The sequence below is a fragment of the Hemiscyllium ocellatum genome, chromosome 24 (genome assembly GCF_020745735.1).
Source record: "Hemiscyllium ocellatum isolate sHemOce1 chromosome 24, sHemOce1.pat.X.cur, whole genome shotgun sequence".
Lineage (NCBI taxonomy): Eukaryota > Metazoa > Chordata > Chondrichthyes > Orectolobiformes > Hemiscylliidae > Hemiscyllium > Hemiscyllium ocellatum.
In genome coordinates this window covers 15,179,741-15,205,844 of record NC_083424.1, presented here as the reverse complement: position 1 = coordinate 15,205,844, position 26,104 = coordinate 15,179,741, and the positions used below count along the sequence as shown (strand labels likewise).

Sequence of the window (26,104 nt, the reverse complement as noted above, 5' to 3'; positions counted from 1 at the left end):
CCCAAACTAACTAGTCCCACTTGCCTGCATTTGGCTCATATCTCTCTAAACCTTTCCTATTTATGTACCTGCCCAAGTGTCTTTAAAATGTTGTAACTGTACTTGTAATTGTCACTTCCTCTGGCAGTTCATACCACATACAAATCACCCTCCGTGTGAAGAAGTTGTCCCTCAGGTTCCTTTTAAATCTTTCCCCTCTCACCTTAAACCTGTGCCTTGAGTTTTGCACTCCCCTAACCTAAGGAAAAGACATTTGTTAATTACCTTATCTATGCCCCTCATGATTTATAAACCTCTACAAGGTCACCCCTCAACATCCTACGCTCCAGGGGGAAAAAATCCCAGTCTATTGAGCTTCTCCTTATAACTCAAACATTCCAGTTGCAGTAATCGCGGGTTTTGAGAAGATTTGTAGCTCAGGTTGAAGTTCTGGACGTAAATTTCTTTGCTGAGTTGGAAGGTTCATTTTCATGAAAATGAATCTTTCAGCTCAGCGAACAAACCTGCATCCACAGTTCCAGTAATATCCTTGTAAACCTTTTCTGCACCCATTGCAATGTAATAACATCTTTGTATAGCAGGGCAACCAGAACTACACACCACCCCAAAAGTGACCTCACCAACATACTATACAACCGTAATATGGTGTCCCAACTCTTATATTCAATGCTCTGATCAATGAAGACAATTTATATTCAAGATTTATTAACTGAATTTAGGAATTCTGTCAGGAATCAACTGAATTGAATGAATATTACAATGATGTAGATATAAGTTGGGGTTATGGGTCTGATTACAAGTCTACAGCTTTGCCTTAGCTATTTTTTTCAGGTTACAGTTCCACAAGGCAACCTAATATTTTAAGGGTGTGTCTGTACTGCCCAGTATCTGACTGAATGTTAATATAGTCAGCTAAGATTGCTACCAGACAGCTATATTTAAAAAAATCTCTTGCTAGAAAATGTTTTCAATTCCAATATTGGTTTATGGCTCATTTCTGGTAACATCTGTTTGACCTTGTGGGACCAAATCGTATTTGGATTTTGGAATTTTCCAGATTATTGAAATAATGTGAAAATACCTAACCAAAAACAGATTAAAAACACAGATATAAACATCTACCGGAAGCATAAAAATAGTGAAAAAGTATTATAGATCAATAATTAAAAATTAGTTTACTTTTTAAAATACTGTATCTTCCATGTTTGTACTGCCAAGGTACTATACTAAAATGATGCTTCACGACATGGAAGGAAACAGGTATCTCCATTACTGCTTTGTTCGAACCTCTGCAGAAGTAGAGGTAGTGGGGCAAGCAGATACTGAAGACAGAGAGAGAGGTTGAAGAAGTAGAAGGACAATGACTCAGCGTAAACATAAATAGAGTGAATTTATAACCTCAAAGTGTATTTTTTCATGCCACACAATCATCCCACTCCCCTATCAATTGGCATTTTCTACATTCAGTCCAAATATCAAGTGAGATAATACTTCCCAATTTCTTGCAAGTGTCTGAACAGTTGCAGTGTCAGTTCATGGATTCACTAAAAAAAAACATCCAAGCAGATAAAAGTTTTCAGGCTTTAGATTTCTATTTTGGGAAGTTAATGGAGTAACTACCTACCCAAGAATGGAATTACAAGGAATGCAGAGCTTTGAACTTTGACAGGTCACCAACTGTACAATAAAAGTATCATTGTTTCATTTTTGTTAATAAAGAAATTTTGACTCTCACTCCCTTAGCTCCCATTGAATGTAACTGAGTTGTTACATTCATTACAGAAGTAAATCATATAAAAGAAAAGCATGAAATTCAACCAGCTTCTAAATCCTCCCATAAATATCTGTAATCCGTTTATTTTATTTCAAATGCAAGTTTAAATGTACCATGTGACACATTATAAAGCATCAAATTTTATCTAATATCACTCCGATGATTGTCTTTGGGGTTTTTTTAAAATCAAAGTAAATGTGTTATACAAATGCAAAGTATTGTTTTTTTTTTGAAGGGATATCATAAATCTACATTATCCATTAAATTTTAACCAGCAACTCACTCCTTGGCATCAATTATTCTATATATGAAAGCACTTTAAATGCATAGATTTGGTTACATGTTGTAACTTATGCCTAGGTATCCATTATTCTTTATTGATTAAATTACAGAGTGTAATCCATTCCCAGATATTCAAGCACTGCTACTTGTAATCCTTGAATTGTAAGTCTTAACAATGAATGTCATCAGGATATTCCATCATGGAAGTATAACAACTAGGCCTGATGCAGAGCCACTTTCCAGCATGCACAATTGGATATGCATAACAACCTGGCTAACCTACTTAACCTGCTCCCCTGCAAATTCCCAGCCTACTAATGCCAAATATAAGTTCAGTATCTAACCCTTGTTTTATTACAATCAGCCAACTTAATGCAGACCAGTGACTTTCCTGATCCATATGGCTCAGATCCAAACCAGTTAATACATATACCTAGACCACCTGGGAACTCTAAGCCAACATTTTACTGTGAAATCTAATCCTACCTTTTTCCTTCGCTCCTCACGGGCAGATTTCAGTTCCTCGGCCTTCTCCTTTGCATCCTGGATAACAGACCTCGTGTCTATCTTTAGTTCACGAAGCTCAGCTTCAAGGAGATCTTGCTCCTCTTGCAGTAAGCACTGCAGTTTTTTCCGTCGTTGCTCCAGGTTACACAATTTTTCCTGCTGTTGGCGATTTCGGTGGTATGCTGACATACTGCCAAAGAAAGGAAGCTACTTAAACATTCCCTTGTCTTAACCATGAATAAATGATGCATATCACAAAGTTTTAGTCCAATCGCTCTGATAGCCTTGACCTTAATTACTATCTAATTAGTAATGACACAACCAATATCAATTGTGGTACGTGTATGAAATGAGCTGCCAGCGTAAGTGGTGGAGGCTGGTACAATTGCAACATTTAAGAGGCATTTGGATGGCTATATGAATAGGAAGGGTTTGGAGGGAAATGGACTGGGTGCTGGCAGGTGAGACTAGATTGGGTTGGGATATTGGTCAGCATGGACAGGTTGGACCGAAGGGTCAGTTTCCATGCTGTACATATCTATGACTCTATATTTGAATCAGATGTGTTATTTTTTTTAAAGAGTATTGTATGTGGTGGATAGCATAGCTGGTTTGAATGCTTTTTGGAATTCAAGATCAAATAGATCTTGATATTTACACCAGACCTAACATTTACACGTAAAAAAGGATCTTTTTTTTGTATTGATCAAGGGAAGCTACAGAAATACGTATTTGCTCTTTTTTTTTTAACCTGATCAATGTCATATGCTTGCAGAGCACACAGATTAAAATAGGTTAACCTACATAGACTTGTTAATTGCCTTTTTTTTAAAAATCCCAATCTGTCAACAACTAGGTCCAGCTAGTATCCTCATAAGACTGCAAATTAAATGACATATTAGGTGTGGTTTTGTCCTGTTCCATCTCCACTCCAAGGAAACTGCATTTTCTGGCCTTCAGATATAAATGACAACAGCAATGCTTACATTTGATCTTGAATTTCAAAGAGCATTCAAACCAACTATGATACCTACCAGATACAAAACTATTTAATAAAATAACTGTGCATCTAACTCATAAAAGGGCATGAAAGAGGAACTGACAAAAACAGACTGGAAGCAGAGCCTAGCGGGGAAATCAGAAGAGCAAAAATGGCAGGAGTTTGTGGGTATAATTGAGGACACTGTACAGAGGTTCATCACCAAGAAAAGAAAGATTATCCGGGGAGGGATTAGACAGCCATGGCTGACAAAGGAAGTCAGGAAATGTATTAAAGAAAAAGAGAGAGCCTATAAAGTGGCCAAAAGCAGTGGGAAATCAGAAGATTGGGAAGGCTACAAAAACAGAGGATTACAAAGAGAGTAATAAGGAAGGAGAGGATCAAATATGAAGGTAGGCTAGCCAGTAATATTAGAAATGATAGTAAAAGTTTCTTTCAAAGTATAAGAAACAAACAACAGGCAAAAGTAGACATTGGGCCACTTCAAACTGATCCTGGAAGCCCAGTGATGGGAGATAAGGAAATAGCAGGAGAACTTAACAAGTACTTTGCGTCAGTCTTCACAGTGGAAGACATGAGTAATATCCCAGCAATTAAAGGGAGTCAGGGGGCTGAGTTGAGTATGGTTGCCGTTACAAAAGAGAAAGTGCGAGAAAAGCTAAAAGGTCTTAAAATTATAAATCTCCTGGTCCCGATGGGATACATCCTAAAGTTCTGAGAGGTGGCTGAGGAAATAGCGAAGGCATTGGTTGAGATCTTTCAAGAGTCACTGGAGTCAGGAAAAGTCCCGGATGATTGGAAGATCGCTGTTGTAACCCCCTTGTTCAAGAAAGGATCAAGACAAAAGATGGAAAATTATAGGCCAATTAGCCTAACCTCGGTTGTTAGTAAAATTCTAGAATCCATTATTAAGGATGAGGTTTCTAAATTCTTGGAAGAGCAGAGTCTGATTAGAACAAGTCAACATGGATTTAGTAAGGGGAGGTCGTGCCTGACAAACTTGTTGGAATTCTTTGAAGAGGTGACAAGGAGGTTAGACCAGAGAAACCCAGTGGATGTGGTCTATCTAGACTTCCAAAAGGCCTTTGATAAGGTGCCACACGGGAGGCTGCTGAGCAAGATGAGGGCCCATGGTGTTCGAGGTGAGCTACTGGTATGGATTGAGGATTGGCTGTCTGACAGAAGGCAGAGAGTTGGGATAAAAGGTTCTTTTTCGGAATGGCAGCCGGTGACAAGCAGTGTCCCGCAGGGTTCAGTGTTGGGGCCGCAGCTGTTCACATTATATATTAATGATCCGGATGAAGGGACGGGGGCATTCTAGCGAATTTTGCCGATGATACGAAGTTAGGTGGACAGGCAGATAGTACTGAGGAAATGGGGAGGCTGCAGAAGAATCTAGACAGTTTGGGAGTGTGGTCCAGGAAATGGCTGATGGAATTCAACATGAGCAAATGTGAGGTCTTGCACTTTGGCAAAAAGAATATAAGCATAGACTACTTTCTAAACGGTGAGAAAATTCGTAAAGCCAAAGTACAAAGGGATCTGGGAGTGATAGTCGAGGATTCTCTAAAGGTAAACATGCAGGTTGAGTCCGTGATTAAGAAAGCGAATGCAATGTTGTCATTTATCTCAAGAGGGTTGGAATATAAAAGCACCGCTGTGCTACTGAGACTCTATAAAGCTCTGGTTAGGCCCCATTTGGAGTACTGTGTCCAGTTTTGGTCCCCACACCTCAGGAAGGACATACTGGCACTGGAACGTGTCCAGCGGAGATTCACACGGATGATACCTGGAATGGTTGGTTTAACATAAGAGGAACGGCTGAGGATCCTGGAATTGTATTCATTGGAGTTTAGAAGATTAAGGGGAGACTTAATAGAAACTTACAAGATAATACGTGGTTTGGAAAGGGTGGACGCAAGGAAATTTTTTCCGTTATGTGAGGAGACTAGGACACGTGGACACAGCCTTAAAATTGGAGGGGGTCAATTCAGAACGGAAATGCGGAGACATTTCTTAGTGGTGGGCCTGTGGAATTCATTGCTGCAAAGTACAGTGGAGGCCGGGTCGCTAAATGTCTTCAAGACAGAGATTGATAGATTCTTGATGTCTCGAGGAATTAAGGGCTACGGGGAGAATGCGGGAAAGTGGAGTTGAAATTCCCATCAGCCATGATTGAATGGCGGAGTGGACTCGATGGGCCGAATGGCCTTACTTCCACTCCTATGTCTTATGGTCTTATAAATATGTGAAGTAGTCTGACACAAAGATATACAGGTCACAGAAGTAACAGATTTGATCCTTACTCCACACTGACTTAGCTGATCCTAGTTTGATCAGCAATAGCGATTCTACTGTTATATTAGAACACTGGGCAATGATTTGTTTGGATGGGGAAGTGGGGGAGAGTGAGAGACTAATACAGACAGAGAAAAAGAGGAGTCACCATGATTCTGTTGGTCAGACATAATCATATCTGCATTCTCAGTCTTACTGCTTCAAGAAAATAAACTTAAAGCCATTGGTTTAAGATGCAATCAATCTTAAGTCAACTCAAAATTCTGCAGATAGAGTCATAAAGATGTACAGGGTGGAAACAGACCCTTCGATGCAACTTGTCCACGCTGCCCAGATATCTTAACCTAATCTAGTCCCATTTGCCAGCATTTGGCCCATATCCCGCTAAACCCTTTTAAATACTGTAATTGTACCAGCCTCCACACTTCCTCTGGCAGCTCATTCCATACATGCACCACCCTCTGTGTGAAAACATTGTCCCTTAGATCTCTTTTGCTTCTTTCCCCTCTCAACCTGAACCTAGGCCCTCTGGTTCTGGACTCCCATACCCCAGGGAAAAGATTTTGTCTGTTTATCCTATCCAGGGAAAATAGACCCAGCCTATTCAGCCTCTCCCTATAGTTTAAATCCTCCAAACCTGGCAACATCCTTGTAAACCTTTTCTGAACCCTTTCACGTTTCACAACATCCTTCTGATAGGAAGGAGACCAGAACTGCCTGAAATACTTCAAATGCGGCCTAACCATTGTCCTTTACAGTGATGAAAAACAGTGAACCCAGAACCCATCCTTGTTGGAAATCTGAAACAAACTCATAGGATGCATAGGAGAAACTCAGCAAATCTGGCAGCATCTGCAGGAAGAGAAACGGTTAACATTTCGAGTCCAGAGTTCTGAAGAAGACTCATATTGGATTAAATGTTAATTCTGTTTTTCTCTTCACAGATGCTGACAGATCTACTGAATTTCTACAGCAATCTCTGTGTTTATTGCAATCAATCTTGGTTGTGTCATTACCGAGTTACAACAATCCATTCACCTCCTTGGTTTATATGTGAACAACTGTCGTCATCTAGCATCTTTATAAATATATCACAACAACAGTCAACTCGTCTAGAAAAAGGGATGTAAACTACAATACAGTCCAACTAACTAATATCCAACCATCTCTATCTTGCTAAACAAATAACTCTTCAACTTCCCATTCAAAGTGATCCCCAACTGCATATTCTAAAGAATAAGCAGTCTCCTAACAAAATCCTGATTTTTGCATTCTACCTTTGCTGAAAAGACTGTCTTGAACTCCATTGTGCCTGTTTATTGCTTCGCACGTCTTGTTTTTGGAAGTATTGACGATGCATCTCCCACTGCCGACGAAGGCGCTCCTCCTGATCCCGCTGACGAATAATCTGCTGTTCCAGGACTCTATTTCGGCTACTCCACCTGGATGGCATTGTAGGTAAAGCCATCTCAGGATCTATAAAATCAAATTAAATTTAGTGGTACAAGACGTTATGCATTCTACAATTTGAATTTTCAAAAATAGCCCGATATTACATTTCCCCTACTTCCTTTCTTTGCATGTCTGTGAATACTTTCGTTTGGAGCATGCTTTACTGATGACAAGACATTCTAGTAACCTGCTTAAATACCACCCTTTAATATTATATATATTGTTTGTGATATATGTAAATGACTTGGATGAAAATGTAGATGGATGACTTAGTAGGTTTGCATACGATACAAAGATCGGTAGTGTTGTCAACAGTGAAGAAAGTTGTCAAAGGATACAGTGGGATATAGATCAGTTGTAGATATGGGCCGAGAAATGGCAGATGTAGTTTAATCTGGGTAAGTGTGAGATCCTGCAACTTAGGAGATCAAATGTTAAGGAAAAGTATACAGTTAAGGCATGACCCTGAACAGCATTAATGTACAGAGGGATCTTGGGGTTCAAGTCCATAGCTCCCTGAAAGGCAAACGGCATGTTCGCCTTTATTGGTCGGGGAGCTCAGTACAAGGGTCAGGACATCATGTTGCAGCTTTATAAGACTTTGGTTAGGTCACACTTAAGAGTACTGAATTCAATTCTGGTCGCCATATTAGGATGTGTGGGCTTTGGAGCAGATGCAGAAGTGGTTTACCAGGATGCTGCCTGGATTAGAAGGTATGAGCTACAAGGAGAGACTAGAAAACTTGGGTTGTTTTCTCTGGAGTGGTACAGGCTGAGGGGAGACTTGATAGAATCCTACAAAATTATGAGATGCATAGAAAGGGTTGATGATCAGAATCTTTTTCCCAGAATTGAAATGTCTAATACTAGGGTATTAAGATGAGAGGAGATGTAAGGGGCAGGTTTTTTTCCCCAACAAGGGCTCACTGAACAGAAAACAGTAGTGACAACCCTGCTTCGTCCACCCTAATCCAGTCACTGAGATCTCGTCTAGCATACCAATGACTGCTCTGGTCAGCATCATCAAAAGATTTTTTGTCGTCTTTTTCTTTAATACCTCCACAATGTTAACCATTTATTCACTGAACTGTCAAACAGGGAAACATTAGTATTTATAACTGCAAATATTATCTAAACTATTGTCACATGAAAGTTGTAATGCAATGTTATTAACTGGCATTGTTATAAATAACAGATCTACAGGTGGCATGGTGGCTCAGCAGTTAGCACTGCTGCCTCACAGTGCCAGGGTCCTGGGATCAATTCTACCCTCAGGTGTGGAGTTTGCACAATCTCCACATCAGTGTTGATTTTCTCCAGTTACTCTGGTTTCCTCCCACAGTTGAAAGATGTGCAAGTTAGGTGGACTGGCCATACTAAATTGCCCAGAGATGTGCAGACTTGATGGATTACCCATGGGTAATGTAGGGTTACAGGGATAGGGTAGGTGGTGGCTTTGAGTGAAATGCTATTCTGAGGGTTAGTGTGGATTTGATGGGCTGAATGGCCTGCTTCTACACTGTAGGGATTCTATGGTTCTACACACGCAAATCCAGGTTTTTGCAGGCATTGATCTAATCTCACACAGCAATTAAATGCCTTTGTCATTTCATGTTACATGCTTACTTATCATAACCTCAGTCAAATTGTGAAAGACTAATTTAGCTTGGTAACCTTCTGTTTTGTGATACAATGGTTTTCACTTTGATAATCAGCACTGTTAAATATTGCCTGGTGTGGGTCTGTAGCCTCACTCCACCACTACAGTTTCTGTTGCATTAGCTGTAGATGACGACAGTGGGCTGAGAAGATGCAGGATTTGCTGGCCTCTGTCTCCTCTGGGCTGCCTTTGACTGAGCCTCCTGTTGCCGCTCCCTTCTTCCAACATACCTCCAGTCAGCCAACCTCAAGAGGTCAAGCCCTCACACTTGCACGTCTCTCAGTTGTCATTATCTACCATTTTCATAATGATTAAATTGGTGTCTAAAGTGTGTTTCAGTCCTTGGTTTTTAAGCTACTCAAATAATTTACTGCCACTGCAGAGATGGTTAATAATTGTTCATTGTCCGAACGTGGCACAAAATTACAAAAACTTTTCATTTGTATGTCAAAAATAGAAATACTGTACACTACCCTTTGCTTCCTATCATAAAATGCAGGAGCACAAGTAGGCCATTCAGCCTAGCAAGTCTGCTCCACCACTCAATGAGATACTCGTTGATTTGATAAACCTCAACTCCAGTTTTCTGCCTTTAACTCATAACTTTTGATTCCATTACTGATTGAAAATCTGAATCTCAACCTGAAATGTACTTAACAACCTCAGTTACCTTTTGTGGTAAAGAATTCCACAGACAGACCATACTCGAAGGGGAGAAAAAAAATTCCTCATCTCTACGCTGACTGGGCAGTGCCTAAATCTGAGGTTATGCTCTCCAGTTCTAGACTCTCCTACAAGGAGAAACAACTGCTCCAATGTACCCTGTCAAGCCCTCAAATAATCTATGTTTTAATAAGATTTTCTCTCATTTTCCCAAATTACTCAATCTCTCCTAAGGAAATCCATCCATATAGAACCAACCCACTGAGCCTTCTCCGGACTGTCCTCAAATGCCAATATATTTTTCCTTAGATAAGGGGCTCAAAACTGTTCACAATATTCCAAGCACAGTGTGGCATATTTAGTGTCCTGCATATTTTTAGAAAGATCGCTTTGTTTTTCTGCTCCATTACTTTTCAAGTAAAAACAACTTATTTGCTTTCCCTATTACCTGGTGACTTGCTTTTTCGTGATTTACGCAACAAGGATTCCCATAGCTCTAGGGAAACCATATTGACAAAGACTGAGTTACTGTAATTGGATAAAGAATCAGTGGGGCTCAATTTGAGTTTGAATGCATATCGCTTTAAACTTATGTTGGTGTAGTACAGCCCTGTAAGAAACAGGCCATGGTCAGACTATTGGAGTCCAAAATAATATGACTGGCACAAACAAGAGTTATTGTGCAGTAGTTAGGGATGTTGTGAAATTTGAGAAGGTTCAGAAAAGATTTACAAGCATGTTGCCAGGGATTAAGCTACAGGGAAATGTTAAATAGGCTGGAGTTATTTTCCCTGGAGCGTCAGAGGCTAAGGGGTTTATACAATCATGAACGGCATGGATAGGGTAAATAGACAAGATCTTTTCCCTGGGGTGGGGGGAGTCCAGAACTAGAGGGCATAGGGGGGAGGGGGGAAGGGAGCAGGAGGAAGGGAGCGGGGGAAGGCGAGGGGGGGGGAAGGCGTGGGGGGGGGGGAAGGCGTGGGGGGGGGGGAAGGCGTGGGGGGGGGGGAAGGCGTGGGGGGGGGGAAGGCGTGGGGGGGGGGGAAGGCGTGGGGGGGGGGGGGGGAAGGCGTGGGGGGGGGGGGGAAGGCGTGGGGGGGGGGAAGGCGTGGGGGGGGGGGAAGGCGTGGGGGGGGGGGAAGGCGTGGGGGGGGGAAGGCGTGGGGGGGGGAAGGCGTGGGGGGGAAGGGGGGAGGCGTGGGGGGGGAAGGGGGGGAGGCGTGAGGGGGGGGAGGGGGAGAGGAGAGCGGGGGGGGAGGGGGAGAGGAGAGCGGGGGGGGAGGGGGAGAGGAGAGCGGGGGGGGAGGGGGAGAGGAGAGCGGGGGGGGAGGGGGAGAGGAGAGCGGGGGGGGAGGGGGAGAGGAGAGCGGGGGGGGGAGGGGGAGAGGAGAGCGGGGGGGGAGGGGGAGAGGAGAGCGGGGGGGGAGGGGGAGAGGAGAGCGGGGGGGGAGGGGGAGAGGAGAGCGGGGGGGGGAGGGGGAGAGGAGAGCGGGGGGGGGAGGGGGAGAGGAGAGCGGGGGGGGAGGGGGAGAGGAGAGCGGGGGGGAGGGGGAGAGGAGAGCGGGGGGGGGGGGGAGGGGGGGAGCGGGGGGGGAGGGGGAGAGGAGAGCGGGGGGGGAGGGGGAGAGGAGAGCGGGGGGGAGGGGGAGAGGAGAGCGGGGGGGAGGGGGAGAGGAGAGCGGGGGGGAGGGGGAGGGGAGAGCGGGGGGGGGGGGGAGGGGGAGAGGAGAGCGGGGGGGAGGGGGAGAGGAGAGCGGGGGGGAGGGGGAGAGGAGAGCGGGGGGGGAGGAGAGCGGGGGGGGGAGCGGGGGGGGGAGGAGAGCGGGGGGGAGGAGAGCGGGGGGGGAGAGCGGGGGGAGGAGAGCGGGGGGAGGAGAGCGGGGGGAGGAGAGCGGGGGGAGGAGAGCGGGGGGAGGAGAGCGGGGGGGGGAGGAGCGGGGGGGAGGAGGGGAGAGGGGAGAGGGGAGGAGGGGAGAGGGGAGGAGGGGAGAGGGGAGGAGGGGAGAGGGGAGGAGGGGAGAGGGGAGGAGGGGAGAGGGGAGGAGGGGAGAGGGGAGGAGGGGAGAGGGGAGGAGGGGAGAGGGGAGGAGGGGAGAGGGGAGGAGGGGAGAGGGGAGGAGGGGAGAGGGGAGGAGGGGAGAGGGGAGGAGGGGAGAGGGGAGGAGGGGAGAGGGGAGGGGGGAGGAGGGGAGGGGGGGAGGAGGGGAGGGGGGGAGAGGGGAGGGGGGAGAGGGGAGGGGGGAGGAGGGGAGGGGGGAGGGGGGAGGGGGGGAGGGGGGGAGGGGGGAGGGGGGGAGGGGGGAGGGGGGGAGGGGAGAGGGGAGGGGAGAGGGGAGGGAGGGGGGGAGGGGAGGGGAGAGGGGAGGGGGGAGGGGAGGGGAGGGGAGAGGGGAGGGGGGGGAGGGGAGAGAGGGGAGGGGGGGGAGGAGAGCGGGAGGGGAGAGGAGAGGAGAGGAGAGCGGGGGGGCAGAGGAGAGCGGGGGGGCAGAGGAGAGCGGGGGGGGCAGAGGAGAGCGGGGGGGGGAGAGGAGAGCGGGGGGGGGAGAGGAGAGCGGGGGGGGAGAGGAGAGCGGGGGGGGAGAGGAGAGCGGGGGGGGGAGAGGAGAGCGGGGGGGAGGGGGAGAGGAGAGCGGGGGGGAGGGGAGGGGGAGAGGAGAGCGGGGGGGAGGGGGAGAGGAGAGCGGGGGGGAGGAGAGCGGGGGGGGAGGAGAGCGGGGGGAGGAGAGCGGGGGGAGGAGAGCGGGGGGAGGAGAGCGGGGGGAGGAGAGCGGGGGGAGGAGAGCGGGGGGAGGAGAGCGGGGGGAGGAGAGCGGGGGGGAGGAGGGGAGAGGGGAGGAGGGGAGAGGGGAGAGGGGAGGAGGGGAGAGGGGAGAGGGGAGGAGGGGAGAGGGGAGGAGGGGAGAGGGGAGGAGGGGAGAGGGGAGGAGGGGAGAGGGGAGGAGGGGAGAGGGGAGGAGGGGAGAGGGGAGGGGAGGGGAGGAGGGGAGGAGGGGAGGAGGGGAGGAGGGGGGAGGAGGGGAGGAGGGGAGGAGGGGAGGGGGGGGGAGGAGGGGAGGGGGGAGGAGGGGAGAGGGGAGGGGGGGGAGGGGAGGGGGGGAGAGGGGAGGGGGGGGAGGGGAGGGGGAGGGGAGGGGGGAGGAGGGGAGGGGGAGGGGGGAGGAGGGGAGGGGGGGAGGGGGGGAGGGGGGGAGGGGGGGAGGGGGGGAGGGGGGAGGGGGGAGGGGGGAGGAGGGGAGAGGGGAGGGGAGGGGAGAGGGGAGGGGGGGGGGAGGGGAGAGGGGAGGGGAGGGGGGAGGGGAGGGGAGGGGAGAGGGGAGGGGGGGGAGGGGAGAGGGGAGGGGGGGGAGGGGAGAGGGGAGGGGGGGGAGGAGAGCGGGAGGGGAGAGGAGAGGAGAGGAGAGCGGGGGGGCAGAGGGGAGGGGGGGGGCAGAGGAGAGCGGGGGGGGCAGAGGAGAGCGGGGGGGGCAGAGGAGAGCGGGGGGGGGAGAGGAGAGCGGGGGGGGGAGAGGAGAGCGGGGGGGGGAGAGGAGAGCGGGGGGGGGAGAGGAGAGCGGGGGGGGGAGAGGAGAGCGGGGGGGGAGAGGAGAGCGGGGGGGGGAGAGGAGAGCGGGGGGGGGAGAGGAGAGCGGGGGGGGAGAGGAGAGCGGGGGGGGAGAGGAGAGCGGGGGGGGAGAGGAGAGCGGGGGGGGGAGAGGAGAGCGGGGGGGGAGAGGAGAGCGGGGGGGGGAGAGGACAGGGGGGGGGGAGAGGACAGGGGGGGGGGGGGAGAGGACAGGGGGGGGGGGGAGAGGACAGGGGGGGGGGAGAGGACGGGGGGGGGGAGAGAGGACAGGGGGGGGGGGGAGAGGACGGGGGGGGGGAGAGGACAGGGGGGGGGAGAGGACAGGGGGGGGGAGAGGACAGGGGGGGGGAGAGGACAGGGGGGGGGAGAGGAGAGCGGGGGGGAGAGGAGAGCGGGGGGGAGGAGAGGTAGGAGAGGGAGGAGGAGGAGAGGGGGGAGGAGAGCGGGAGGGGAGAGGAGAGGAGAGCGGGGGGGCAGAGGAGAGCGGGGGGGGAGAGGAGAGCGGGGGGGGGAGAGGAGAGCGGGGGGGGGAGAGGAGAGCGGGGGGGGGAGAGGAGAGCGGGGGGGGGAGAGGAGAGCGGGGGGGGGGAGAGGAGAGCGGGGGGGGGGGAGAGGAGAGCGGGGGGGGGGGAGAGGAGAGCGGGGGGGGGGAGAGAGGAGAGCGGGGGGGGGGAGAGGAGAGCGGGGGGGGGGGAGAGGAGAGCGGGGGGGGGGGGGGGAGAGGAGAGCGGGGGGGGGAGAGGAGAGCGGGGGGGGGAGAGGAGAGCGGGGGGGGGGAGAGCGGGGGGGGGGGGAGCGGGGGGGGGGGGAGAGCGGGGGGGGGGGAGAGGGGCGGGCGGGAGAGCGGGGGGGGGAGAGCGGGGGGGGGGAGGGCGGGGGGGAGGGGGGGGAGAGCGGGGGGGAGGGGGCGGAGGGGGGGGGGCGGGGGGGAGGGGGCGGAGAGGGGGGGCGGGGGGCGGAGAGCGGGGGGCGGGGGGCGGAGAGCGGGGGGCGGGGGGCGGAGAGCGGGGGGCGGGGGGCGGAGAGCGGGGGGCGGGGGGCGGAGAGCGGGGGGCGGAGAGCGGGGGGCGGAGAGCGGGGGGCGGAGAGCGGGGGGCGGAGAGCGGGGGGCGGGGGGCGGAGAGCGGGGGGCGGGGGGCGGAGAGCGGGGGGCGGGGGGCGGAGAGCGGGGGGCGGGGGGCGGAGAGCGGGGGGCGGGGGGCGGAGAGCGGGGGGCGGGGGGCGGAGAGCGGGGGGCGGGGGGCGGAGAGCGGGGGGCGGAGAGCGGGGGGCGGGGGGCGGAGAGCGGAGGGGGGGGGGGAGAGCGGGGGGGGGGGGGGGAGGAGAGCGGGGGGGGGGGAGGAGAGCGGGGGGGGGGGGGGAGGGGAGCGGGGGGGGGGGGGGGAGGAGAGCGGGGGGGGGGGGAGGAGAGCGGGGGGGGGGGGAGGAGAGCGGGGGGGGGGGGAGGAGAGCGGGGGGGGGGGGGGGAGGAGAGCGGGGGGGGGGGGGAGGAGAGGGGGGGGGGGGGGGGGGGGAGGAGAGCGGGGGGGGGGGGAGGAGAGCGGGGGGGGGGGGGGGAGGAGAGCGGGGGGGGGGGGGAGGAGAGCGGGGGGGGGGGGGGGAGGAGAGCGGGGGGGGGGGGGAGGAGAGCGGGGGGGGGGGGGGGGGGGGGGGAGGAGAGCGGGGTGTGTCCCCGGGTTCCCGGGCACTGCGGGAGGGCCGCTCGAAACCAGCAGACACCCACCTGCCGTTCGGCCGCCTTTCAGTCCGAGCTCCCGGTTAAATCCGACCGTTTGGCTCCGATGTCCCTGTCGCTCATGGTAACCAGAACCGCTTCCGCCAAGATTACGGGCTCAGACATGTGTCTAAATGGTCATACCCCCCTCCACAGAGAAACGCGTTTTCAAAATATGGGTTAGCGCCTCTCTCCTCCTCACTGGAGTTACAGTTCCATTCACTCATCTGTCTCGGCCTTGCTTTTTTTTAACGGACCTGTTGGAGGAATGCACTATTATTCTAAACATCTCTATATAGTTTAAATTGAATAAAACCAGTGCAGGTGCTGGAGATCTGAAACCTACAGAGACAGAAATTGCTGCAGAAACTCAGCAGGTCTGGCAGCAGTAGAAAGCACTTGAGGGGCAATCTAAACCAAGATGTTATAGTTTCAAGATAATGACTTAGAAGCCACGTTATAAGAAGGACGTGGAAGCTTTGGAAAGGGTCCAAAGGAGATTTACTAGGATGTTGCCTGGTATGGAGGGAAGGTTTTATGAGGAAAAGCTGAGGGACTTGAGGCTGTTTTTGTTAGAGAGAAGAAGGTTGAGAGGTGACCTAATAGAGACATTACAAGATGATCAGAGGATTAGTGAGGGTGGACAAAATGAGAGCCTTTTTCCTCGGATGGTGATGGCTAGTATGAGGGGATATAGCTTTAAGTTGAGGGTGATAGATATAGGGCAGATGTCAGAGATAGGTTCTTTACTCAGAGAGTAGTGAGGATGTGAAACGCTGTGCCTGCAACAGTAGTAGACTTGCCAATTTTAAGGACATTTAAATGGTCATTGGATAAACATATGGATGAAAAATGGAATAGTGTGGGTTAGATGGACTTCAGATTGGTTTCACAGGTAGGCGCAACTTCGAGGGATGAAGGGCCTTAACTGCACTGTTATGTTCTATGTTCTACTTCTCTGAAAGTGTCCATTGAATTCATGGAATTCACTATTCTAGAGTTCAGTGGATGTTGCGACATTGAATAAATTTAAGGAGGAGATAGGCAGATCTTGAATGAGTAAAGGGTTAAAGGTTGTGGAGAGCGGGTGGGAAAATGAAATTGAGGCCAATATTAAATCAGCCATGATCGTATTAAATGCTGGAACAGGCTCAAAAGGAATGAATTGCTTGCTCCTGCTTCAGGTTCTTAGTGGTGAAACAAAACAGAGTTAATGTTTGGTATCCAGAAATCCTCCTTCAGATTTAGTTTTTTTATTCAGTCTTGGGATGTAGGTACCAATGGTATAGGCTAGCATTTATTGCTTCTCTTAATTGCCCTGGGGAAGATGGGTGGTGATTTGCATTCTTGAACCTCTGCAATCCTTTTGTTGTTGGTAGAGCCACAATGCCATTAGAGAAGGAATTTTGGGGTTTTGATACATAAACATATATTTTTGAAATCAGACATTTTGAAAATAAAGAAATAATATTTGGCAAATGCATTAACTACGTTTCGTTTTCACTGCTCCTTTCTGATGTAAGATCACACACCTGGAATGTTAACTCTGTTTCTCTCCCCCCACTTTTCATAACTTATGACATTTAATTTCACATAGTAAGGACAAATTGGCTAAAAGTCTGTGGAAATAACTTGTTTTGATTTTGGTTAAATGATAAATGATTTTGGTTACTATCACTTATATACAAATGAAGATGCCTACAGTGTGATTTGTGGGAATCTTAAAGGTACTTAGAGTCATAGAGATGTACTGCACAGAAACAGACCCTTTGGTCCAACTCATCCATGCCAACCAGTCACCCTAACCTAACCTAGTCCCATTTGCCAGCACATGGCCATCCCTCTAAACCCTTCCTATTCATATACCCATCCAGATGCCTTTTAAATACTGTAATTGTACCAGCCTCCATCACTTCCTCTGGCAGCTCATTCCATACACACACCACCCTCTGAGTGAAAAATGTGCTCTAGGTCCCTTTTATATCTTTCCTCTCTCACCCTAAACCTATGCCCTCTAGTTCTGCAGCACCTCCCACACCACCCAACCCCCCCAAACCAGGAAAAAGACTATGTCTATTTACCTTAAACATGCCCCTCAGGATTTTATAAACCTCTATAAGGTCATCTCTCAGCTCCCAACTATTCAGCCTCTCCCTACAGCTCAGATCCTCCAACCCTAGCAACATCCTTATACTGTAAATCTTTTCTGAACCCTTTCAAGTTTCACAACATCCTTCTGAAAAGAGGGAGATGACAATATTCCAAAAGTGGCCTAACCAATGTCCTGTACAGCTACAAATGACCTGCAAACTCCTACACTCAATGCTCTGATTAATAAAGGAAAGCATACCAAACGCCTTCTTCACTATCCTGTCTACTTGCGACTCCACGTTCAAGGAACTATGAACCTGTACTCCAAGGTCTCTTTGTTCAGTAACACTCCCAGGACCTTGCCCTTAAGTGTGCTCCGATTTTACCTTTCCAAAATGCAGCACCACATTTTTATCTAAATTAAACTCTATCTGCCAGTCCTTGGCCTGTTGACCTATCTGATCAAGATCCCATTGTACTCTGAGGAAAAGTTCTTCGCTGTCCACTACATCTCCAATTTTGGTGTCATGTGCAAATTTACTAACTATACTTCCTATGTTCACATCCAAATCTTTTACATAAATGACAAAAAGGAGTGGATCCAGCACCAATCCTTGTGGCACACTTCTAATATTAAGACATTGAGTTAAACTGCTTTGGAGATGTTCCTGCTGCTGCTCTTTTTTTTGTTCTTTCATGTTTTACACTTTCTTAAGCATTTTTGATGTTCTATTCATCTTTATTTGTGACATCTCATTTTTTGTCCAATTCATTTACCAAGCGATCAGTCGTGAAACTGAATGTGGTCTTGCACAATGTTTATCAGAGCTTTTGTAAATTTTAGGAGTTTTTTTTCAGAATCCTTAAACCCACACACAAAATGCATTTTTCAGTTCGTATTCATTGTCAGTGCTTGCCCTATTTAAATTATTCAAACTACATAAATATTTAATCAGAGTAAATAATATGTGCTAATTATGGCATGCAGTATGTAAAGAAGACCTTTGATAAGTTATACTTATATTCACTCCCCTGAGCAAATGAAGGTCTCTCTGGATAAGTAAACATAATTGCTTGTCCTGATTTCAATTATATTGTATTTGTGTCCTTTAATATTTAATTATTGTGTTAAACTTGGGTTATGTAGCACTGCTAAGTTGTCATGTATACCAACCAAGGTTATGCGACCTGTCCTTGTAAGTTAATAGTAAAATCCTGGCGCCACTCTGTGAACCTGTGCCATGGTTCCAACACAGACAAATATCTTTCCTGAGGTTCCAATTGTGATCATAAATTTGCAGGGCAATTTCCCCTTTGCTCACTGTGCCACACTTTTGAGGCTTATTGGGCATTTAATTAGATGGAATGCTAGTATGCCTGAACTCTTCTGCTTCTGCCTTTACCAGGGTTAAGTTCTAGGTGGATAGGCAAATGATCAGACCTCCCACCCTAAAGCTAATTGAGTCCCTTAAATGGGCAAATTAGTGACCACTTCAGCACTTCATTCTGAGGTATTAACCCGGCAGTGGGCAGGTTTGTATGCATGGTAACTAAAATTGTGCAGCCACCTTCTCACCTCAGGAGTGGTCCCTTGATCAAAGCATTCAGAGCTCCCTGCTCCCATTCATTCAACACACTTGTGCTCTGAAATTAAAGCATCTGCTTCCTACTTCTTTGTCAGTGTAGTTAATATTTAGTGAAAGGCAAAAATCCCAGTACAGATCCATGAGAAATACCACTTATAATACCAGCCCTCAGAGAAAAAATAGTTATCCCTAATGTCTTCCACATCAAAATAATTACCAACTAAATTATCATTAATTTCATGTCCTCTAATTTTTTTATACTAGTCTCTTATGTGCAACTTGAGGAAATTCATACAGACAACAGAGTTTCCACATTATCCCCGTGTCTGCATGGGTTTCCGGTTTCCTCCCAAAGTCCAAAGATATGCAGGTTAGGTGAATAGGCCATGCTAAATTGCCCATAGTGTTAGGTGCATTAATCAAGGTAAATGTAGGGAAATGAATCTGGGTGGGTACTCTTCGAAGGGTCAGTGTGGACTTGTTGGGCCGAAGGGCCTGTTTCCACTCTGTAGGGAATCTAATCTAATCAAAACTTACATGGCATCTTTAACTTGGTTAAATATTGCAAGGTAGAAAGAAGCAGTATCAAACAATATTTGGCACCAAGCCAAGTACGGAGGTATTAGACCACAGGGTCAGAATTCAAACACAGACATGGATTTTAAGGAAGATCTTAAGGAGGAAAGAAAGGTAAGAGGTCGGAGACATTTGGGAGTGAATTCTAGAATGTAGAACCTTGCTAGCTAAAAGGGCAGGGATGTCAGGGCAGAGGCTGGGGGGGATGGAGGTGGGGGCTTAAAATCAGAGACATGTAAAAGTTGAAAAATTCTCTGTCATGCATAAGTCATTAAAAGTGACATTACATAAAGTATACAGCGTCCCAGGCTTAGATTAAGGTTCCAAGAATATTTCCAGAAATGAAAGTTTTCAATTGTAAGGAAAGATTGAAGAAATTAGGAATGGAAACAGAAATTGCTGTAAAATCTCAACTGATCTGGCAGCATCTGTGGAAAGAAATCAAAGTTAGCATTTCAGGTCCAGTGACCCTTCTTCAGTTTTTTGAAGGAATTAGGATTGTTTTCCTTGATGAGGAGAAAGCCAAGAGGTGATTTTATAAACAATTTCAAAATCATAAGTATTCTGAATAGAGTAGATTGAGAGAAATGTTCTCACTCCTAAAAGGACTGAGAATAAAAAGCCACTGTTAAAGTAATTCCCAAAATATACAAATACAATGTGAAGCAAAACAAAACATTTCACACAATAAGTTATGAGGGTCTGGAATGAATTGTTTGAAAGTATGGTGGAGGCAGGGTCAAGTAAGTCTTTCAAAAGGGCTTTAAATGATTATTTAAATTGAAACAATATGTAGGCTTATGGGGATAGTTTAGGAGAATGGCGTAACGCTGTAATGTTCTTTTGGCATTCAGTGAGCCAGTGCAGATATGATGGACTGAATGGCTTGCAATCTCTTAAAAAAGATTTCTCTTCTAAATCAGAAATTTGTGAATTGAACCCCTACACCAAAGGTGTGAACACATAATCTGGGCCTTAGTACTGCACATTATTGAAGATTCTAAACCAAAAACATTCTGTTTGAATGGATATTAAAAAAAAGTTCATTGGACCATTCAAAGAAAAATGAGGGGTTCTCCAGTGTCCTTGGCCAATATGGAAACACTATTCATCAAATCATACAACCATTTCAGCCCAGAAGGAGGCTATTCAGCCCATTAGATCTGTGGTAGTCTTTTCTTCAGTTTGCAACTACTGATACTCACTGATGGAATCAGTATTCAGTCTTCTACTCAAATTTGTATCCACAAACCCATCACCTTTTTATTTCTGTTAAGAAGGTCTTCAGTCTTGCTAATGCCTGTTTTGTGGCACTTTATTAGTTGTGTTCTGAAAATAAATATATACAATATCAATAGTGCTATTTTCAGCATTGCTTGTTTGTTGTTTGAGGCAATGATAACCATGATCATCATCTATGTGCTTGGCAGTGATATAGGTGAGTGATAAGGTCAAGTTGTGCCTGTTAGCTTCTGTTGTAAATATGTTGGGATACTGCCACTTTGAATGACCTGTTTCCTTTGCTTAGGTTTCTCTCTGTGTCTGGTTTATGCTTGCTGCAAAGGAAACTGCACAACGTTGCTGGGGAGCTTCACTCTGGATGTAAAGTCAATATCAAAAAACCTAACTGAAGACTTCAGGATGATCTTCTAGCACTCCTTTTGACCATCATGAGAATGCACCAAAGACTCAAGTTCTCAATGGAAGAGTGTGACAATTTGGGTAAAAATCAAATGGGACAGGACTATTTAACTAGAAAAGCATATCACAAATACAGTCCATAGAATAGAATAATAAGGGAAAAATAATTAAATTAAGGCATTTTTTTGTGAATATGTGACACATTTATAATAAGGTTGATCAAGCAGTATAAATAGAGATAAATGATTAGATCTAATCACCATTACAGAGACATAGTTACAAGTTAAGTAAGGTTGAGTAATTTATTATTTCAGGGTACACACTATTTTGAAAAGGCTAATAGAAAAGAAGTGGGGAAAGAATTATCCTGATAGTAAAGGATGACATACAACAATAGTGGGAAAGGATCTTGGCTGAGATGATAAGGAAATAGAGTCAATACAAGCGGAGATTAGGAATGATATTGGTCAGAAAATGCTGGTGAGAATAGTTTGTAGGCTCCCTAACGTCAGTTATACAGTTTCACGGAAAATTAGAGCTTTTAGTAGTAGCAGGCTTAAATCTTCATACACACTGGAAAAAATCCAATTGACAATGATGGTCTAAATGTTGAGTTTGTAAAATGCTTTTAGAACAATGGGTTAAATGCTGGCAAATGGTCAGATTGGGATGTCTAGTCAGTGAGGACAAGTTAGACTGAAGCATCTGTTTCCATGCTGTATGACTCTATAACAGTCTGTTACCACAACATGGTGTTGATAAAACTTGATAGAGCTATTTCGAATCTAGTGTTGAGTATTGTGGCAAGGTTAATTAGTAAGAGATTCTTTGAGGAAAAGATGTAATTATAATACAATCCTTGTCCATGTTAAATTTGAAAGTGATATACTCCAATCCCAAAACAAAAATCTTAAACAAGCTCAATTACAATACGTTGGTAAAAGAAAAGGGCTGGCTAAAGTTGATTTGAAAAAGAGATCAAAAGGTATAGCAGTAAAGAAGCAGGAAAGATCAAAAGAAGCAATTCAAAATGTTAACTTCATGAAAACAAAATGAAAAAGATCCATCCATGGCTTGTTAAGGAGCTTGAGGATATAGTTATGTTAAAAGAAGAGACTTTTTTTTTATTTTGAAAGCTATAAGACCAAAAATTGGGAGTGTTTTAGAAAGCAACAAAGGGTAACCAAAGTGTTTACAAATGTAAAGTAGCTAAAGTAAACATAGGTCCCTTAATGCAGACAGGAGAATGAGAAAATGGCAGAGATGTTGAATTCATGCTTTGTGTCTATCCTCGCGGTATGAGACAAAAATTACATATTAAAAATGGAGAATAAACAAAAGTCAAATAACAATGAGGAATGTAAGTTAATTAATAACAGCAGAGAAAAAAGAACTGCTTAAACCTAAGGGACTAAATTCTGACAAATCCACAATGCTCTAAAGGAATTAGCTCCAGGGATAATGGATGCACTGGTTATGGTTATACGAAATCCCCTAGATTCTAGAATGTTCCCAGTGGATCAAACGTTCACAAATGTCACAAAGTTATTCAAGAAAGGAGTAAAAACAAAGGACTATAGATAAATTAGCCTGACATCAGTCACCACTGAAAAATGGAATCTATTATTAGGAAAATAATAGTTATATGATCTGACAAATTCAGCATGATTTTATGAAAACAAAATCACATTCAACAAATTTATTAAGTTTTTTTGAAAATGTAACTAGTAAGATAAAAGGGAAATTCAGCTGTAGTACATTTTATTTCCAATTTGTCTTGATAAGGTGTCACACAAAAGGTTAATAGACAAGATAAGCGGTCTTGGAATTGAGGGCAATATATTCTGGAGGGTGGAGTTGAGACAGGAAGCAGAGTGGAAAGAGGATATTTTCAAATTGATGGGCTATGACTAGTGGAGTGTCAGAAGGATCAGTGCTGGGCTTCAATTATTTACTATCTATACTAATAGCTGTTGTGGTTCTGTTCGCCAACCTGGAAGTTTTTGTTGCAAACGTTTCGTCCCCTGGCTAGGAGACAAAATACCATGCAAGGACTGCACAAAACACTATATAGGACAAACAGGAAGACAGCTAACAATCCGCATCCATGAACATCAACTAGCCACGAAACGACACGACCAGCTATCCCTAGTAGCCACACACTCAGACAACAAGCAACATGAATTCGACTGGGAAAACACTACTATCATAGGGCAAGCCAGACAAAGAACAGCCAGGGAATTCCTAGAGGCATGGCATTCATCCACAAACTCCATCAACAAACACATCGACCTGGACCCAATATACCAACCACTACAGCGGACAGCTGAAACTGACACCCGGAAGCGGCAAGGACAGACCACTATAAATACCGGAAGAAACATCAAAGAAGCGCTTCGCAGGAGGCTCCAGAGCACTGATGATGTCTCCGAGCCAGGGGACGAAATGTTTGCAACAAAAACTTCTAGCTCGGCGAATAGAACCACAACAACGAGCACTCGAGCTACAAATCTTCGCACAAACCTTGAATACTAATAGCTATATTATGACAAAATACTCCTTACTGAAGGAGGAAGCACCACAAATATCTCCATCCTCAATGAGGAAGTAGGCCAGCACATCAGTGCAAAAGATAAGGATGATGCATTCTCAACAATCTTCAGTCAGAAATGCCGAATGGATGATATGTCTCGGGCTTCTCCAGCAGTCCCCAGTATCACAGATACCATTCTCCAGCCAATTCAATTCACTCCACATGGTATCAAGAAACAGCTGGAAGCACTGGATAATGTAAAGGAAATGGGCCCTGGTAACATTCCGGCAATAGAACGGCAACTTGCCTAGATGGGTGCAGTTCCAACAACACTCAAGAAGCTTGACACAGTCCAGGACAAAGCAACCTGTTTGATTGGCACCACATACACAAACATCCACTCTTTCCACCACCATCGCTCAGTAGCAGCAGTGTGAACTATCTACAAGATGCACTGCAAAAATTCACCAAAGATCCTTAGACAGCACCTTTCAAACCCATCTAGAAGGACAATGGCAGCAGGTACTTGGGAACACCACAACTTGCAAGTTACCCTCCAAGCCACTCACTACCTTGACTTGGAAATATACCTCCATTCTTTCACAGTCACTGGGTCAAAATCCTGGAATTCCCTACCTTCGTTGTGGCTCAACCCTCAGCAGTGGACTACAGCGATTCAAGAAGGTAGCTCACTACGACCTTCTCAAGGGCAAATAGGGATGGGTTATCAATGCTGGCCAGCCAGCGATGCCCAAGTCCCACAAATGAATTTTAAAAAGTTGTTGTGTCAAAGCTTTTCTACAACTTCTACCACTGGGGAGAAGGTACAGGAGCCTGATCACACGCACAAGCCAGTTTCAAAACAGTTTCTACCCTACTGTTGTTCGAATACTGAATGGACTCACAAACTGTTAGCATTTGCCTGTACCTGTGTTTTGGTTTTTGCTGCTGTTTACCTATTATTTACTTATCTATGCCATTTAACTCTGTGATCTGCCTGTATGCTCGCAAGACAAAGCTTTTCACTGTGTCTCGGTACACGTGACAATAAATTCAGTTCGACTCAGTTCAATTCAATACCAGCTTTTGGGGAAGTTAATCCTTGAAGAGAACACAAAGAGGCTGCAGAGAAGAGTAGATAGTTTATTTGACTGAGCAACAAATAGGGTATAAGGTAGGTAAGAGAAAGACCTACGTTTTTAAAAAATGTGAACTTTTAAAATATTAATATTCCGAGTGACTTGAGTATAATTGTACAAGGAATACAGAAAATTACATTCAGTTATGGCAAGTAATTAGAAAGGCAAAGAGCATGTCGGTCTTTATTGCAAGGGGTTAGAGAACAAGATTAAGATAGTGTTACTATAGTTATATAATATTGTGTGAGGCCATGTATGTAGTTTTGGTCTCCATATCTAAAGAAGGATATATATCCAACACAAAAGATCCTTCGTTAGATATGGAGACAGTACAAGTAAAGATTCTGCAATGGAATGCTTGTCCTGTAATAGGAGGCTGAAGAAATTGCATCTATACTGGACATTAGAGAAATGAGAGGTGATTTCATTAAGGTCAACAAGATTCTGAAGGGGTCTGAGATGGTAGATACTTAGAGATTATTTCTCCTGGCTTAGGGATCTGGAATGAGGGTACAGACTCAGGATAGCGGATTGATAATGAGGAGCACATTGTGAATCTTTGGAATTGTCTGCCCAGGAGGTTGTGGATTTTCTGTCATTGGGTATATTTAAGACTGTGATTAATATTTTATCTCTCAGAGAATTAAAGAATAAGGGTGGGAAGGCAGAGTTGAAAGAGAAGATTAGTCTTTGAATGGCAGAGCAGATTCTAAGACTGAATAGTTTAGATTAGATTCCCTACAGCGTGGAAAGAGGCCCTTTAACCCAACAAGTCCACACCAACCCTTCGAAGAGTAACCCACCCAGTCCCATTTCCAATGCACCTCACACTACGGGCAATTTACCATAGCCAATTCATCTGACAAAAACACAGGAAGAATGTGCAAACTCCACACAGATAGTCATCCAAAGCTAGGATCAAACCTGAGACCCTGGTGCAGTGAGGCAGCAGTGCTAACCACATGAGCCACTGTGCCACCCTTTTTACTTCTACGTCTATATCTTATGTTATTTCTCCTTCATGGGAATGTGCTAGTTTGTACGTAAAGTACCTCTTCTTCAAAGGTCTCTTTTTGCACATTTACTGTTTTACACAATAATCTTTATTTCCATCCCACTTGAGCCAAATATCATTTTCAACTTGCTGAAATTCTCCCTTTTCCAGTTGAGTAGCCTGTATTATTTTTTCTTCCATATATGCACTAAACTTAATGAATTTTAATCCCAGTTTTCGAAATGGTCCTAAAACAAAACACATTCCACTTGCCCCACTTCACATTCGACATTGGATCTAGCATTGCTTCCTTCCTTGTTTATTTGTCTAAGGGGACTTATTTCAAAAATTTCTCCCTTTCTTACCCATTACATTGTTCTTTCATTACCTCCTTTGGTCTTTCATTCTTGCAATCTTCAGACCTGGAAACTAAAGATAGTCTTTGCTGAATCTTTGTTTCCTAATACAATTAATCTTTTTTAATCTTGGTGCTGCTTCGTATTATGAGTTTCATTTAGATTTCTTGAAAATAAACTCAATATACATTAACAAAGTAATGTATAATGTATGGAAACTAAAGCAAGAAAGATGTTCATTTTTATAGCATCTATCATAGCCTTGCAAAACGATTT

At 46.4% G+C, this 26,104-nt stretch overlaps 1 protein-coding gene across 1 annotated transcript in view; it reads right to left on the bottom strand.

The window, feature by feature from the left end:
* Positions 1-15,002, bottom strand: part of tchp (trichoplein, keratin filament binding) — a 36,863-nt gene extending 21,861 nt beyond the window's left edge. The window contains exons 1-3 of the mRNA XM_060843933.1: positions 14,922-15,002; positions 7,139-7,337; positions 2,543-2,753 (exon numbers count right to left, since the gene is read on the bottom strand). Coding sequence (XP_060699916.1) covers positions 2,543-2,753; positions 7,139-7,329 — 402 coding nt within the window. The 5' untranslated portion in view covers positions 7,330-7,337; positions 14,922-15,002. The remainder of the gene's footprint in view (positions 1-2,542; positions 2,754-7,138; positions 7,338-14,921) is intronic.
* Positions 15,003-26,104: the final 11,102 nt, after the last annotated feature.